The 14,616-nt window shown below is 39.5% G+C and overlaps 1 protein-coding gene across 10 annotated transcripts in view; it reads left to right on the top strand.

Annotated features, from left to right (window-relative positions):
- The window catches only part of NFIB (nuclear factor I B), a 462,184-nt gene that overhangs the window by 382,262 nt on the left and 65,306 nt on the right, over positions 1–14,616 (top strand). For all 10 annotated transcript variants that reach the window (XM_040481252.1, XM_040481251.1, XM_040481257.1 and 7 more), the window contains exons 4-6: positions 5,346–5,414; positions 11,554–11,674; positions 14,486–14,604. In XM_040481252.1, the coding sequence (XP_040337186.1) occupies positions 5,346–5,414; positions 11,554–11,674; positions 14,486–14,604 (309 nt within the window). The remainder of the gene's footprint in view (positions 1–5,345; positions 5,415–11,553; positions 11,675–14,485; positions 14,605–14,616) is intronic.

Below are 14,616 nucleotides of genomic sequence, written 5' to 3'. Positions count from 1 at the left end.
ACTGAGTCGTCTTTTACACTCTGTTGAAGGGAGTGAACAATGGGAATTAGAAGCCTGGAAAATGCCTGGGAGATACCTTGGGGTCCTGTTCTTTCTCCAAACAACGCAAGAAAACTAACTGGAGAAAAGCTATGTAAAAAGTGGAACCTAAGGGGCGCCTGGGTGACTCAGTCGGGTAATCATCTGACTTAGGCGCAGGTCACGATCTCCTTGTTTGTGAGTTCGAGCCCCGCATCAAGCTCTCTGCTCTCAGTATGGAGCCTGCTTCAGATGGTTTTCCTTTTCTCTCTGCCTCTCTCTCTTAAAAATAAACATTTAAAAAAAGAAAAAAAAGTGAAACCTGAGCATTGCAGTGGGCTTCAGAGGTGCTCTTATTCAATTTCCTACTCTAAGTGGGGATTCTTAAATCTAATGGGGGGTTTTTAGAGGCTTTGGGAGCCCCCCCTACCTCTATAGACACAAGTTTCCTCATCTGTAAAATGGTAGCATTTACATGACAACTGGTAGGTTCGTAATTATGAACATTATGTGAATTGATGCTTTTTAAGATCTTAGTGCAGTAGCTTGGCATGTGTTGGTTGTTACTACCTTTGCAAAGTTTCACATTCCTTTCTAGGACTTTTCTTATTGGATGACAAATCTGTTTATTGAGCCAAAACACAGTTCCTGGAAATATGCAGAATAAGTCTTATCCAACATCTACATTAACAGTCCTTCTAATACTTGAAGACAGCTTTCATGAATTTAATAACTGCTTTCTGTGGTTTTTTCTTTTTTAATTTCAAGAATAGAACACAGTAGACTATAAAAATGAGCGTTATCAGTTTTCCTTTGGATTTTCTATGTAAATGTTGTTTAACATTCAAATGGAGCTGATTATAATTTGAGATATTAACAGTTAGATATGCCATTGTGTCCCTTTGTAAAGGAGGTTAAACACTATATTAACTTCTAAGTAGTGATTTATTGTTGCTTTTGTTAGAGAAAAATAAAAAAAGAAGTAAAATAATATAATTTGATATTGCCTTTGAGAATTTTCAGTTTGCAGAGGTCTTTATTTCCTACTCAATTTTATTTTTTAAAAAGCATTACATGTAGTGTAAATACAGCATCACATAAATGCCGAGTTGTTCTTTGCTTCTTGGCTTAAGCTGTTGTGTAATATTGCTCTGTAACCATTAAGCAGCTGCTGTGCCTCAGAGATGCTCATATTTCCTTTAGTAGATGAAGGGAATTTACTATATGAATGTCTCCAAATTGCTTTAAAATCGTTGGCCTTTGTGTCAGCTATTTACATTCACAGTGGTCCACGTAACACATGAAAACCATGTTTCTGGAAGGCCCCAGCAGCCGGGAGGTTACAGATGGGGCTGTGTTAATAGTAATAACCTGCATTTTGCTGAGTCTCGTCCTCTGTAGTATCACAGGGCTCCTGACACTCCACGTGACTCCCCCGGTTATTTTGCCAGAAGTATTGTTTCTTATATGCTTCCTTGTATGCTATTAGCTATCCAGCAACTATGTCATCCATTGCTCCTTTTCTTTACCCTTCTCATCTTGGGTGAGTCTGTCCATTGTAAGGCTGTGTGTGCTGTGTGCCAAGAGGAGTGAAGGAGACAGCCGCCTCCTTCAGGTGCTTCTCCGAGGCTACCCCATTGCCTGATCCATCCCAACCCCCACTCCCCTAAGGTCATGTTGGTAAGCAGTACCGCTCATCCTAGGGAGCCCTCCTTTCAGTGAAGTCTCACTATGCCCCATGCAGGAGTGGAGCCCAGTGGGACCTATGTGTGGTGCAATATGTTCTGACATATTTTCATTGCCTTTCATAGTTTCAGCAGAATAACTCTTTCAGATTTCCTTGTAGATTCAAATTCCTTGGAACATGAATTGGAGGTGAGGAATGGAGAAACACCACGCTACATTCTGAATTGCCTGCCCTTTCCTATGAGACGGTCATTGTATTTGTGTGTGTGTGTGTGTGTGTGTGTGTGTGTGTGTGTGTGTGTGTGACTGCCTTACTGTCTTCTTGCTGGTAGGATTAGCTTGAGGGGCCTTCTCCCTCCCTTTTGATTTGGTTCTTGATGTCCACACACCATTTCATCTTCATGGGCATGACCAAAAAGCAAGTGAAGCCTTGGCTACTCACTGGGGTCATAAGGCAGGGAACTGCACGTGAGATTTACATATGGAAATGTTACTACATGACATGTGATATCATTTATATAGATATGTTGAGATGTTCACTTTTCACTTGCTCATCAGTTTATTTTACAAATATTTTTGAACTCTGACTCTTTAAACACTTCTAGTTTCTTGATAGTTCCTTTGTGGTAAATGCCTAAAATTATACATTGGTATATAACAAAGTCAAAGGTCTAATCTGATGGTAATCATTGTTCTTTCCCGTTCTACCCCAAAGCCTGAATAAACTCCTCAGCACAAGTTCCAGAGAATAGCAAGAATCAGCACACTTATCCTTCTATCTTTAGCCATCTGTGCCTACCTTGTTATATAATTACTAAGATGTTCATTTGTGACCCTGTTCCAAAAGGTTAAACTTTAACCTTTTGTTCCATAAGCATTTACCTAGCCGTTACTGTATATATGTAGGCACTGAGTTAGTTGTTAAGGGGGATTCAGAGATGAACAAAACCCAGTCGCTCTCCCAGATAAGGGAGCTGATAATCCAATAAGGACCACAAGACTTGAAAACACATGTCTTGGAAACTCGAATGTGAGAAGTGATCTAAAGTAAGCACAAACTAGGAGCTACGTGAATTCAGCAGAAAAAGATTATTTCTGGCTGGTGCAAGGATGGGGAGAGGAGGGCGGAGGAACAAGTTCAGGAGCAGATGGCAGTTGAGGTGGACACTGAAGGATGAGAGCAGAGCCCACAGACAGACAGCCTTCTGATCGGAGGGAGGGAACCACGTGAGAAAGATAGGAGGGCATTTACAGAGCACCTTTGGGTGAGGACAGACACGCTTGTCCGATTGGTTAAGTACGTGAACCGCCATCATGATACATAAGCTCTCCGTATTTAATCTATTTGCCAAATATAAAATTTTACACGGGGGCGCCTGGGTGACTCAGTCTGTTACGCGTCAGACTCTTGATTTTGTCTCAGGCCGTGGTCTCATGGTAGTGAGATCGAGCCCCACGTCTGGCTCTGCACGGGCAGCGTGGAGCCTGCCTAGGATTCTCTCTCCTTCTCCCTCTCCCTTTGCCCCTCCCCTGCTCATGCTCTCTCTCTCTCTCTCTCTCTCTCTCTCTCTCAAAATAAATAAATGAACTTAAAAAATTTTCACATGTACCTTATATAGAATACAGTATAATTTGTTATATTTTACAAAGACTGTTTGTTGTTTTATACGATGATAACCTAGCATGGTTCAGAAAATTGAAAATGTGTTTTCCGGAAACCACACGAAGGAGGTCGATGTCTTTTTTTTTGTTTTCATGGCTTATGCACCTGTACGGTGTAGGCTACCTCAACATTTCTCAATAATCGCTGAAATGAGTTCAACCAGGTGAACAATTAAGTTGCTCAAGCAGTAAGAGTTTCTTAAAATACAGATGCATAAAATGGGGACGTTTGGTTATTACCCTCTTCAAAATGTATGTATTTTTTCAGAGTAACGACTTAATATGACACCTGAGTTTTGTCCCCGGCTGAGATCTCATAATTCCTTCTCACTCTTTCTTTTGTTCTGTTTCTAAGGAAGGTGGACGGTGGGTATAATACCGTGTTCAGACATGCATGGCTCCTTGGTTCACAACAGTGAAACATGCATGCCCATTGAATGATCTTTGGTCTCTTCATGCTATGTACAGTTCAAAAGTGGTGTGGTAGCTTTTGTTCTGGTAAAATTTCTAAATCAAGATTTACAAATAAGTTGAGACTGTCTGGAACCCAGTGTGTGTAACTCAACGTACAGGGGATTGTTGACCCAACTGGCCAATCCTAACTTACTGGGAGGGAGCATTTAATCAGTGCCTTCGGTCACTTACCATTCATAGCAATTTTAGGATCTCTGATTTATAAATGAGGAATAGGAGACAGCAAGAGTCTAATAACGTGACCACGATTCCACACTGGTAACATGTGGTTGGGAGTCAAATCCCAGCCCCTTGACCTGAGTGCTCCCTGTTGCTAAACCACCTATGACTCACATTCCTGCCCTGATTCCAGGCTCTTGGTCAGCCCTCAAACTCTATGTAAAATCTGATCCAGTTGCCCGTTCTTGGAATCTAGAGTTTGCTTTCCTGGAAGCATTTGAATTCTGAGGGTTTTCAGACTTTTCTTATTCTCTTCCTGGGGAGCAGAGAGTAACCATAACCCCCCTTCCGGTATTCTCTCCCTCTTCACCCTCAGTACATCTCCTTCACATAAATGAGAAGCCAGGGACATGACTGGTATTTGTGGGCCATAGCTTGACCACGTACCACCCAGGACTGAAGTTACTCAGGCTCGTGGACGGTGGGCCACAGTCACTGTGGACCCTGTACTTGGATGTCCCAGAAGGGTCATGTGGCATTCCTGGAGGCCTGGATTTAGGACCATTTCCTTAAATAATAATAATAATAACAACAACAATAATAATATAATAGTAATAATGATAATAATAAAATAATAATAATAAATAATAATGATAATAATAAATTAATAAATAAAAAGTACCCGGATCTTGAAATGAAGGGAGTTCCAGGAAGTAGTAGCAAGAGTGAGAGAGCAGTGAAATCATGTGAGGTTTATCAAAGGTGCATGGAAATAGGTCTATGCAAAGTATTTGCAGTATGTACAAGTTCTACTTTTGTGTGATTCATGACCCTGGAACAAGGGTGGGGGAGTGCTGGTAACGGCAGCTCACTCTTCTTTAATCAGGGAAGGATTTGTGAAAGAACAGTGGTTTCGAGAGACCTTTGAAGTAATTCCAACAAGGTTCTAATTGTGGTTGTGGTTTTCCTTTTTCTTTCTTTCTTTTCTTAAATGGGTAGACTTTAGTCTCCCAGGTGCTACCGAGCTGAGTGCATCAGTAGGAACCCCTGAGCCTTCATTGTCTGTGCATGGGCCATGGCAAATAAAACCGTAGCCATGGCCCTGTATATTTAGAAAGCTGAGGAAAAATTTCCCTGGGAAATTTTTTGGCCTCTAAACGTTTCACTTTTGTTTAAACAGATCCAGATTTTATTCAAAGAGTTTTGCTTTTACTGGTCTTTGTTACAAGCATACCTGGGTTTCGTTCTAACCTTTGGTTTCAAAACACTTGAACAAATTCTAGTGTTTAATCATTTATTTGCTTCCTGCTTACGCTGATCTTTTTCCTCTTGATACTTGTTTTCAGGTTACCTGGAGGATAGTTTTGTAAAATCTGGAGTCTTCAACGTATCAGAACTTGTGAGGGTATCCAGAAGTAAGTAAATTGTTTTCTTATTATTTAATTATACGGTATGATTTAACATATTTTATGTCTTGAAACTTAAATACAGTATTAAGAAAATTTGAGTGTTAAATCTCCATCTTGCTGATAAAATCATCGGTGAGTCTCTTTTGTCTGATTTTCCAAAATCTTTGCATTTAAATCCTCAAATTTTGGAGTACAAAAGTTATTTGGGGGTTGCTCTGATTGCTGTGTTATTGGTATCCATTTAATTCACTGCTCTCTCTGTGACCATAGATGGTCATTTATATCAAAGGAAGCGTGATTAATTCAATGTGCTCCATTTTGTTATGATAACCCACATAAGTTTCCTGTCGATAAGTGCTTTTTCATTTCACTAACATTTTGGTGGAGACTTGGAGATGTCCAGGATATACACAGTAACATGCAGCGTGGAGAGGGATGCAGAAATTAATTTTGCAGATTGTCGTTTGGATATAGATAGAAAGCATTGTTATCCGAAACAATGTCCAATTGTTTTAACTGGCCACCTCACCTGAGACAGCATTCTTGACAGGCCGGATGCGATTTTTCTCCGGGAAGTTCACCTGGCCAGCTAGTTACCTAGGCCAAAGAGTAGTTTACTGACTCAACTTTTTTACTTATTGCTGATGGGTACAGAGGTAGCTCTTAAGGCACGGCTGGTTGTTAAAGGAGGGGACTCATTTCTTCTTGCTCTCTTCTCCAATTTAGCTCATTTGTGTGACTTTGAAGGCTGTTCACCGGACGTTTTGTTAGAGAGCGTCACAGTTGGGAATGATATCACTCAGATGACGTGGGGGCATTCTGTTCTCGTTTCGTTTGTGTTTGCTATTTGGGTCAAATTCCAAGGTCACGGGAACAAGAATTATGGTGATCCAAAAAGAACGGAGCTAATCATGGAGGGGAAGTTTAGGTGGTCTTTTAGAGTTATGGCCCAGTAAAGTGATCCCCAAGCTAGGAGGTCTTTTGGACCATAGTTTCTTCAAGAGTTCCAGTTTCTAGAGTGGCCAGTGCAAATAGCATGTATCCCAGGGCGTCATATACGTGAACATTTAAGACCTTAAATAACTTATCCTTTCTGACGTATTCTCCAGTAGATGAACGTATGCGCCCAAAGACTTCTTTCATGGGTCTGTTTACTTAGGGCAGTGTAGACCGAAATCTAATATCCTATATCCCAGCAACTCCAGGGTTCGTTCGCTAGACAAGAGGATTCTGGTGGTCTGCTTCATTGACCAAGGCAATGAGCCTTGAGTGTTTTTCCCTGATCGATAATGGGGTGTGGGAGGCCTCTGACATTTGAAAGTTTTCTGTATTTATTTTTAATTTGGAAAGGAACGTGCCTGACTTACTACCACTCTCGGGCATCATGTAAGGAAGGGGGAATTTGAAAGTGTGCGTGTGTGTGGGGGGGGTGTTTTCCCTATACTGTTCTTTAGCAGAGAGGCTATACTGCTACATTAGGAGACATTATACCATTATTTGTTTAAATTTGTCCTTTTCCAAGTTTCATCATATATTTTCCTCCTTCTTGTGAGGACAGACCAACCATCTGTTAGAACATATTATTAATTCCTCATTCTAGGTAACATTATGCTAGATGCTACAGAAGGGCCACCACATAGAACCTTTAATTTTTTTTTTTCAACGTTTATTTATTTTTGGGACAGAGAGAGACAGAGCATGAACGGGCGAGGGGCAGAGAGAGAGGGAGACACAGAATCGGAAACAGGCTCCAGGTTCTGAGCCATCAGCCCAGAGCCCGACGCGGGGCTCGAACTCACGGACCGTGAGATCGTGACCTGGTTGAAGTCGGACGCTTAACCGACTGCGGCACCCAGGCACCCCCACATAGAACCTTTAAATTCCCAGAGTGATATTTTGAAAAAAATCTGAATTTGAAACATAAGAGAAGGTGAGAAACATACCTCTCTGTAACAGTTGAAAAGTGAGGTAAACTTAATATACTTCATTCTTTTTACGCTTATACTGTCATCTCTTAGAGGTTTTTAAGGTATCTGTTAGGACACACATTACTGACTTGTAATCTGTGTATTAATTATCTGTATTTTCATTCATTAGTTAATTTATTCAGCAAACATTTATTTTCTACTCGGTATGTAAATAGGTGTCTGTGAAATGCTTGAGAAGTTATTCTCCTAAGTGTTTTAATATATCCACATCATAACCTTATTTACACAATTGAACTTCATTGTTTATGAAATAAGGGTTTGCTAAGTAAGCAGAAACTTCAGCACAACCCTTCTGCTGTAGATCACCAGTTCTGACTTCCCGAGGGTTTACGGTATGTTAATGGCTTCTGTCCTCCAGGGTTTTACTATCATGTGACCCACTAATGTGCGTGTTGACTTTCCTAATGGAGCTGCTCAGCTGTAGGATAGCGATCTTTCTGTTGCATGATATTATCTCCATCTTAAAAGTTGATTTAGGATCGGCTTTTGGAGTGAGAAGAACAACGAGAGAGATGAGGGGTTGGTCTCCAACCCTTAGAATCTGAGGCTCTTTGGAGCTCCTTTTCTAAGAGGATATTGGCAGGCCTCTTAAACATGATTTGCAGCTTTCAGATTTCTTGCAGTTTTCCGGGAGAGGCGCTAACACTGGTCTTTGCGTCTGATGGAAGTTCTTTCCGAGGCTTTTAACCAGGAGTATCAACTTGGGACTTGCCATGCTCATATACTCTCTTTGTTATTACCTACATTTGGTGAGAGCTGCTTCAGATTTTGGCCATGTTTGTTATTAATCTACTCGTCTTCTTGCATTCTCCCGTTTAATGTCAGGGTGCACACTAAATTTTTACAATGCTCATGTAGAAATCGTTTTCATTGATGTCTTGATCCTCTCTAACAATCGTTCTGCAACAAAATTTAGAAAAATAAAATTTCCAAAGATTTTTTTTTATTACTATTTTGCTATGAATTTCATCGAGTATGTTTATGGCCAAGCAATCTGTGTTGACTGTTAAGTCAGATGTATGAAATAGAAACTACAGATCTTCGCTCAAATATTGCATAGCTCAATGCATTTCAAATACTTTACCAAAGATATAACCTGTAAGTTTCCTGTCAGTAATTCAGTTCTTTGAATTGTATCCAGTACTTGTAGAAGGCTGGACAGATTACTGACTTTCACTGAGTCCCTCAAATGCCTTCTCCTAGCACATACCCTGCTTTCCACTGTCACATAGAACATGATTCTAATAATAAACTTTAAAGCATGTGGTTACTGTGGGATTTTTTACCTTGCATTTTTTTAACCTCTGGTGTACCTCAGGCCACAACAAGCAGTTACATTTCAGCTGCCCAAAGAATTCAAGCCATTAGGCACAGTTACACATTAAATACAAACATTTTCGGGGCGCCTGGGTGGCGCAGTCGGTTAAGCGTCCGACTTCAGCCAGGTCACGATCTCGTGGTCCGTGGGTTCGAGCCCCGCGTCAGGCTCTGGGCGGATGGCTCAGAGCCTGGAGCCTGTTTCCGATTCTGTGTCTCCCTCTCTCTCTGCCCCTCCCCCGTTCATGCTCTGTCTCTCTCTGTCCCAAAAATAAATAAATGTTGAAAAAAAAATAAAAAAAAAAATAAATACAAACATTTTCAGGTAAAATGAGGTTAAAGTGCATTATATAAAGAGTGATTTAGCAGAAGGTATAAACTCCAGAAGTTTGGAGCTGAGATTATCCTGTATATATTGATTTTATTTTTATTGTGGGAAGAGAGATGTTCATTGTATATTCTTTGATTCATTCTCTGCAATAACACATGTGCCTCCTACTCATACTTTCTTAAAAATATTTTAAGGTTAATCTTGGCCTACCTGATATTGAAATAGAATTCATGGGGCGCCTGGGTGGATCAGTCGGTTGAGTGTCCAACTCTCGGTTTCAGCGCAGGTCATGATCTCACGGTTCATGGGATCGAGGCCCGCTTCGGGCTCCGTGCTGGGAGTGTGGAGCCTGCTTGGGATTTTCTCTCTCCCTCTCTCTCTCTCTCTCTCTCTCTCTGCCCCTCCCCCATTTGTGCACGTGTGTGCTTGCTTTCTCTCTCTCTCTTGCTCAAAATAAATAGACACTTAAAAAAAAATACAATTCAGCTAACAGAGAACATATTTAGCGAACACATTAAAATTCTGGGTAAGAAAAATTCCTCGAAAATCTGCATTCCTTTTGGAGTCATATATTCAACTTGAATCAGTTAGGAGAGAGGAAGATTAAGTAGACTGTGTGTTCTTCGAGTGAATCACAAGGGCTCTAGAGTTTTGTTGCCACAGTCCCAGGACACCTTTTCTCTCATTAGAGCTTTTGAAGGCCTGATAGAAATAGGGAAAAAAAGAAATTGTTCTTAAGCACTGTCCTTTGACACCAACCTGCCTGGTCTCACTGTGCATATTATCTCTGCCCCTGACTTTGCTGTTGTGATAACCCCCTGTTGAGAATGACCTCCCCTTAATACCTTACTCATTCTCCAAAGTCCAGTACAAGCTATGGTTTCTCCACAGAGTTCTTGGATCATTCAAGCGTGGATTGGATTCTTCTTCCCATGAAGTCCTATAGAATTTCTTGGTCATGTTTTTCATTGGGCATTTTCATTGTAATCTGCATTACGCTGGTATTTCTGGTGTTTTCATAAGTGTTTTGTTCACCCAGATTGTTGTCCAATCTGTTTTATTAAGGACAGGAACTGTCTCAGACTGTCCTGAATCCCTTGCAGCACCTGCCTGTAATGGACACAAGTAACAAGTTGTTGAATGAACAGATTTGCAGCAAATAGGTTCATTTATACCTCTTCATCTGCTTTTGGTGTATTTTGAACTGTTCACTCTTTGCTAACTACTCCAGACTGCCAGGGAGGAGATGTGGGGAAGAAATCATGGAAAGAAGGGAACTCCCATTGTTGAATGCCTGTTATGCACTAGACAGGATGCTGGGCTTTTATCACTCTTTATCTCATTTCATCTTCAAAATAATCATAGGTGCTAGGTTACTATTCTTCTCATTTTACAGTTTGGGAAATTGGAGCATAAAGCTCAGGAGTGGCAGAGGGAGTTCAGAGTCAATGGCTACCTCCCGAGATTCTTCTCCTTCTAATACAACATGCTGCCTCCTGGATTTATTCAAGATGTCTGGAAACCAATGTTTAAAATTGGAACAGATGTCATCCATTGTACCAAAACCAATACTTATGTATAAACATCTCAGTTCCAAATGTATCAGCGAACTCAAAAAGATTTCCTTTTTTTTTTTTTTTTCAGAGAAAGAGAGTGTGAGCATATGCATGGGGGAGGGGCAGACGGAGAGGGAGAGAGAATCCCAAGCAGGCTCTGCACTGTCAGCATAGAGCCCAATGTGGGGCTCGATCTCATGACCTGAGCCAAAATCAAAAGTTGGATGTTTAAACAATTAAGATTCCTTGATTTACAAAATAATACCTTGAAGTGTAAAACTCCACGAGTACATTTTAAGTGATTTTTAGAAATTTGGGCATAAAAACTTAAAAAACAAAACATAAATATTGAGTAAAAGCCACACTTAGCTATTCATACATGAAACCTCAATGTGTATTTTGGGAGGAAAAAACTTGGCTTTTATTTTCATATGTGTCAATGTTACTCATATACCTGCCCAAATACAAGAATTAGTTATATCAAATAATGATTAATATGATTTCTAATGCATTCTAACATTAATGTTAATATTCTAATTTGATTTATTGAACAAATGATTTGGTTTTTGAGAACCAACTATATACAAAACACCTTGCTTGGTGTTGAGCAATAGGAAACATGTCGTTTCCTCTGACGCATCTACAGACTAGTGTGGTGACAGATGTAGTGACAACTGTTACAAAGGGGTGAGGGGAGAAGGCTGGGGACTGGGAAGAGGGGAAATGGTAACCAATGATTATAGTCTGAGTGCCTCAAACTTGAACAGTGTCCAAACTTGAACACTGGCATCATGAGGAAGTCTTCAAGTTGTACCCTGGTGGATGGCTGAGGTTCGAGTCTCAGGATAAAGCAAGTTTGCCCAGGGGCATGGCGAGTATTAGATTATTACATTCAAATGGAGATGGCAAGTGTAAATGTCATTCTTGATGTTTCTTTTTGTTTTATTCCTCAGCGCCCATAACCCAGGGAACTGGAGTCAACTTCCCAATCGGAGAGATCCCGAGCCAACCATACTATCATGACATGAACTCGGGGGTCAATCTTCAGAGGTCACTGTCTTCTCCACCAAGCAGGTAACTGAAGGAAGAACTGTGCTTATTCTCAGTCTGTGTGCAGATTGGTAGATGGGTGTGCAGATAGGAAGGTAGGTAGATCTGCAGATGGGTAGGTAGGTAAAGATAGAGGGGAAAGAAAGCCGAGAAAGAGTTCAAGACTTTTTGCTGATTTTACATATATTTTTCATCTTAGATGATTAAATTTATTTTGATATTTGAAAATTAAATGTAATTGTTGTTCAAGGTATTTAAAAAAATCTTTTGGGTGGGACAAAGCAACTCTGAAGCTATATGAATATAATTTTTCCAGAGCATTACATACACCCGTGATCAAATGTAAGCACATACATGAATTCCAGAGCAAAACATTTCATTGTACGATATCCACCTTTTAAGAATAAGGGAATACGGGTGATTAGTTTCCTAAGCTGTTCTAATGAAAGTTAGTTGCATTTGAATTAATTATGGGGTTATGCACATTTATGTGTTTATTAACTGAGTTCAATTTTATATCACTTATGGTCAAACTGTACTTTCATATAGTTTGCATAGCAGAGTAATTTGGTTTATTATCACTAAAATTGTGACATAGTTGGGTCTTAAAAATGCTTTAGTTTTTCTACAATTGAGTGTGAATAGTACTTCTTTATTTGGTCTGATTCGGTCTTATTTGGTCTGATGGGTCAGCCATTTGGTTTTAGATATTATGCCATTCACAATAAAAACGGTTTCGAAAACATTTCTTTGTTATTTCCTTATGAAAATCTTTTCTGTCTCACTCTCAGTCTCTCCTGTGTATTCACTGCTGATTCACAGCTGAGAGAATTAGCTTTATGGAGAGTTTGAAAAAATGTGCATCCTAACTTTGGATACCATAGGAATAAACTAAAGAACAATTATTAACTCTCACCGTGGTTTTGCATGGATAGAAATTGCCATCTTTACATGATGTTAATACTCTGGGAACTATGAGTCCAATATTAATCACAAGTACATCGGTGAATACACACAGAGGTACGTGTGCTTCTAGGATTTGGAAACAGTGCAGCGAAAACAGGACAGTCTTGGAAGTCAGAAGTCCTTACTTTGTATCAGGCTGCTTCCACTAACATGCCCTGGGAAATTCACGGAATTTCTCCAAATTTGTCTCCCCACTTGCAAGAAAAAGGAGGACCGATTTATGTATGGGAGTTCTGCAGTTGGACTTTGAGAGCCTGTGACGTTACGTTTATTAGCACTACATAGTTAATTCAGAAGATATCTTTTTTTTAGTTTTTACCTACAGAGATGTGAATAAGCGTTCTTTTTTTTTCCCTTAATTTAAGGAAACACATCCATTTTCATAGTCCTTATGACTGTTTAATAGGGCATTGGTGGGAATATATGAAAACAGTATATCATGCCAAATGGTCTGTGCCATGAAATAGCTTTTTAAGCTCTACCCTAAATATTTACTTTACTATTTTAAAAAAACTTTTAAAGCGTTCTTAGTTTGTTTTTTAATGTTTACTTACTTTTGAGAGAGACAGAGATAGAGTGTGAGTGGGAGAGGGGCAGGGAGAGAGGGAGACACAGAATCCGAAGCAGGCTTCCAGGTTCTGAGCTGTCAGCACAAAGCCCGATGTGGGACTCGAACTCACAAACCCTGAGATCACAGCCTGAGCTGAAGTCGGATGCTCAACTGACTGAGCGACCCCGGTGCCTATATATTTACTTTTCTTAATAATTGGGATGAAGCATGTTTTCTTTATTAAAAGATATCATTTTAGAAGTATTATCATTTGGTTTGAATTTGGCAATGGCCTGTTTTTCATGGTTGATCGTAAGAATAAAAGATCACATGGGGCACCTGGGTGGCTTAGTAGGTTAGGCGACTGACTCTTGATTTTGGCTCAGGTCACGATCTCACAGTTCATGAGTTCTAGCCCTGCATCATGCTCTTTGCTGACAGTGTGGAACCTGCTTGGGATTCTCTCTCTGCCCCTCCACGGGTCACATGCTCTTTCTCAAAATATATAAACTTAACAAAAAATAAAGGATCACTAACCTACTTTTTAGAAGAATATAAAGAATATATAAAATAATTTATAATCAATAAAGTATAACAGAATTTTTAAATATTATTAATTGTAGGATTGCTGATAATAATTACTATTCAATAAGTATCTTCTAAATGTCAGCCACTTAACTAAGAGCTTTCCATTTAATAACTCATTTAACCCTCTCAACCACTCCCCTTTGAACTAGGTTTTATTGTTTCCATTTTATAAATGATTAAATGAGTTTAGAAAGGTTAAGGAGCTTACTACTAAGAAGTAGTGAGTGGTCTAGTCAAGATTTGGTACGAGGCTGGTTCCACTCCAAAGTTCATGTTCCACTTTAGTCAATTGCCTTATCTTTGAATTACTATGAAAAGATTACATTGTTAATGGCAAGTGCTATGCTAATGAATATTATTAATATTGATAATAATGATAAGAGTCAGGTAAGTCTTAACAGTTTGAGAATTAGTACACACATCACATCAAGAATTCACTTTTTAGTACTGAAATTTCTTTGGAAATCTACTTCAAAAGGTAAATATAATAAACATCCTACCTATTAGGCAGGTACAGTTATAATATGGCGTAATAAATGATATATACAACTAGAAATATTTGCTATGCCTATAGAAGTCTTGAATACACTCTATTATTTCAGAGATGATTCTGAGAGACTATTACTTTGGTTTATGTAAACTTTCACAGTAAAAATCTTCTCAAATCATATACTGTCACATGCTACATGCCATCTTAGCCCACTAATGTAACTATTATCATATTTTAACAGCAAAAGACCCAAAACTATATCTATAGATGAAAATATGGAACCAAGTCCTACAGGAGACTTCTATCCCTCTCCGAATTCACCAGCTGCTGGAAGTCGAACATGGCATGAAAGAGATCAAGGTGAGCAATAAG

This window comes from Herpailurus yagouaroundi, unplaced genomic scaffold (assembly GCF_014898765.1).
Source record: "Herpailurus yagouaroundi ecotype Mexico unplaced genomic scaffold, PumYag 160, whole genome shotgun sequence".
Classification (NCBI taxonomy): Eukaryota; Metazoa; Chordata; class Mammalia; order Carnivora; family Felidae; genus Herpailurus; species Herpailurus yagouaroundi.
Note: the sequence above shows the minus strand (reverse complement) of the source record. Positions and strands in the feature narration are given on the sequence as shown.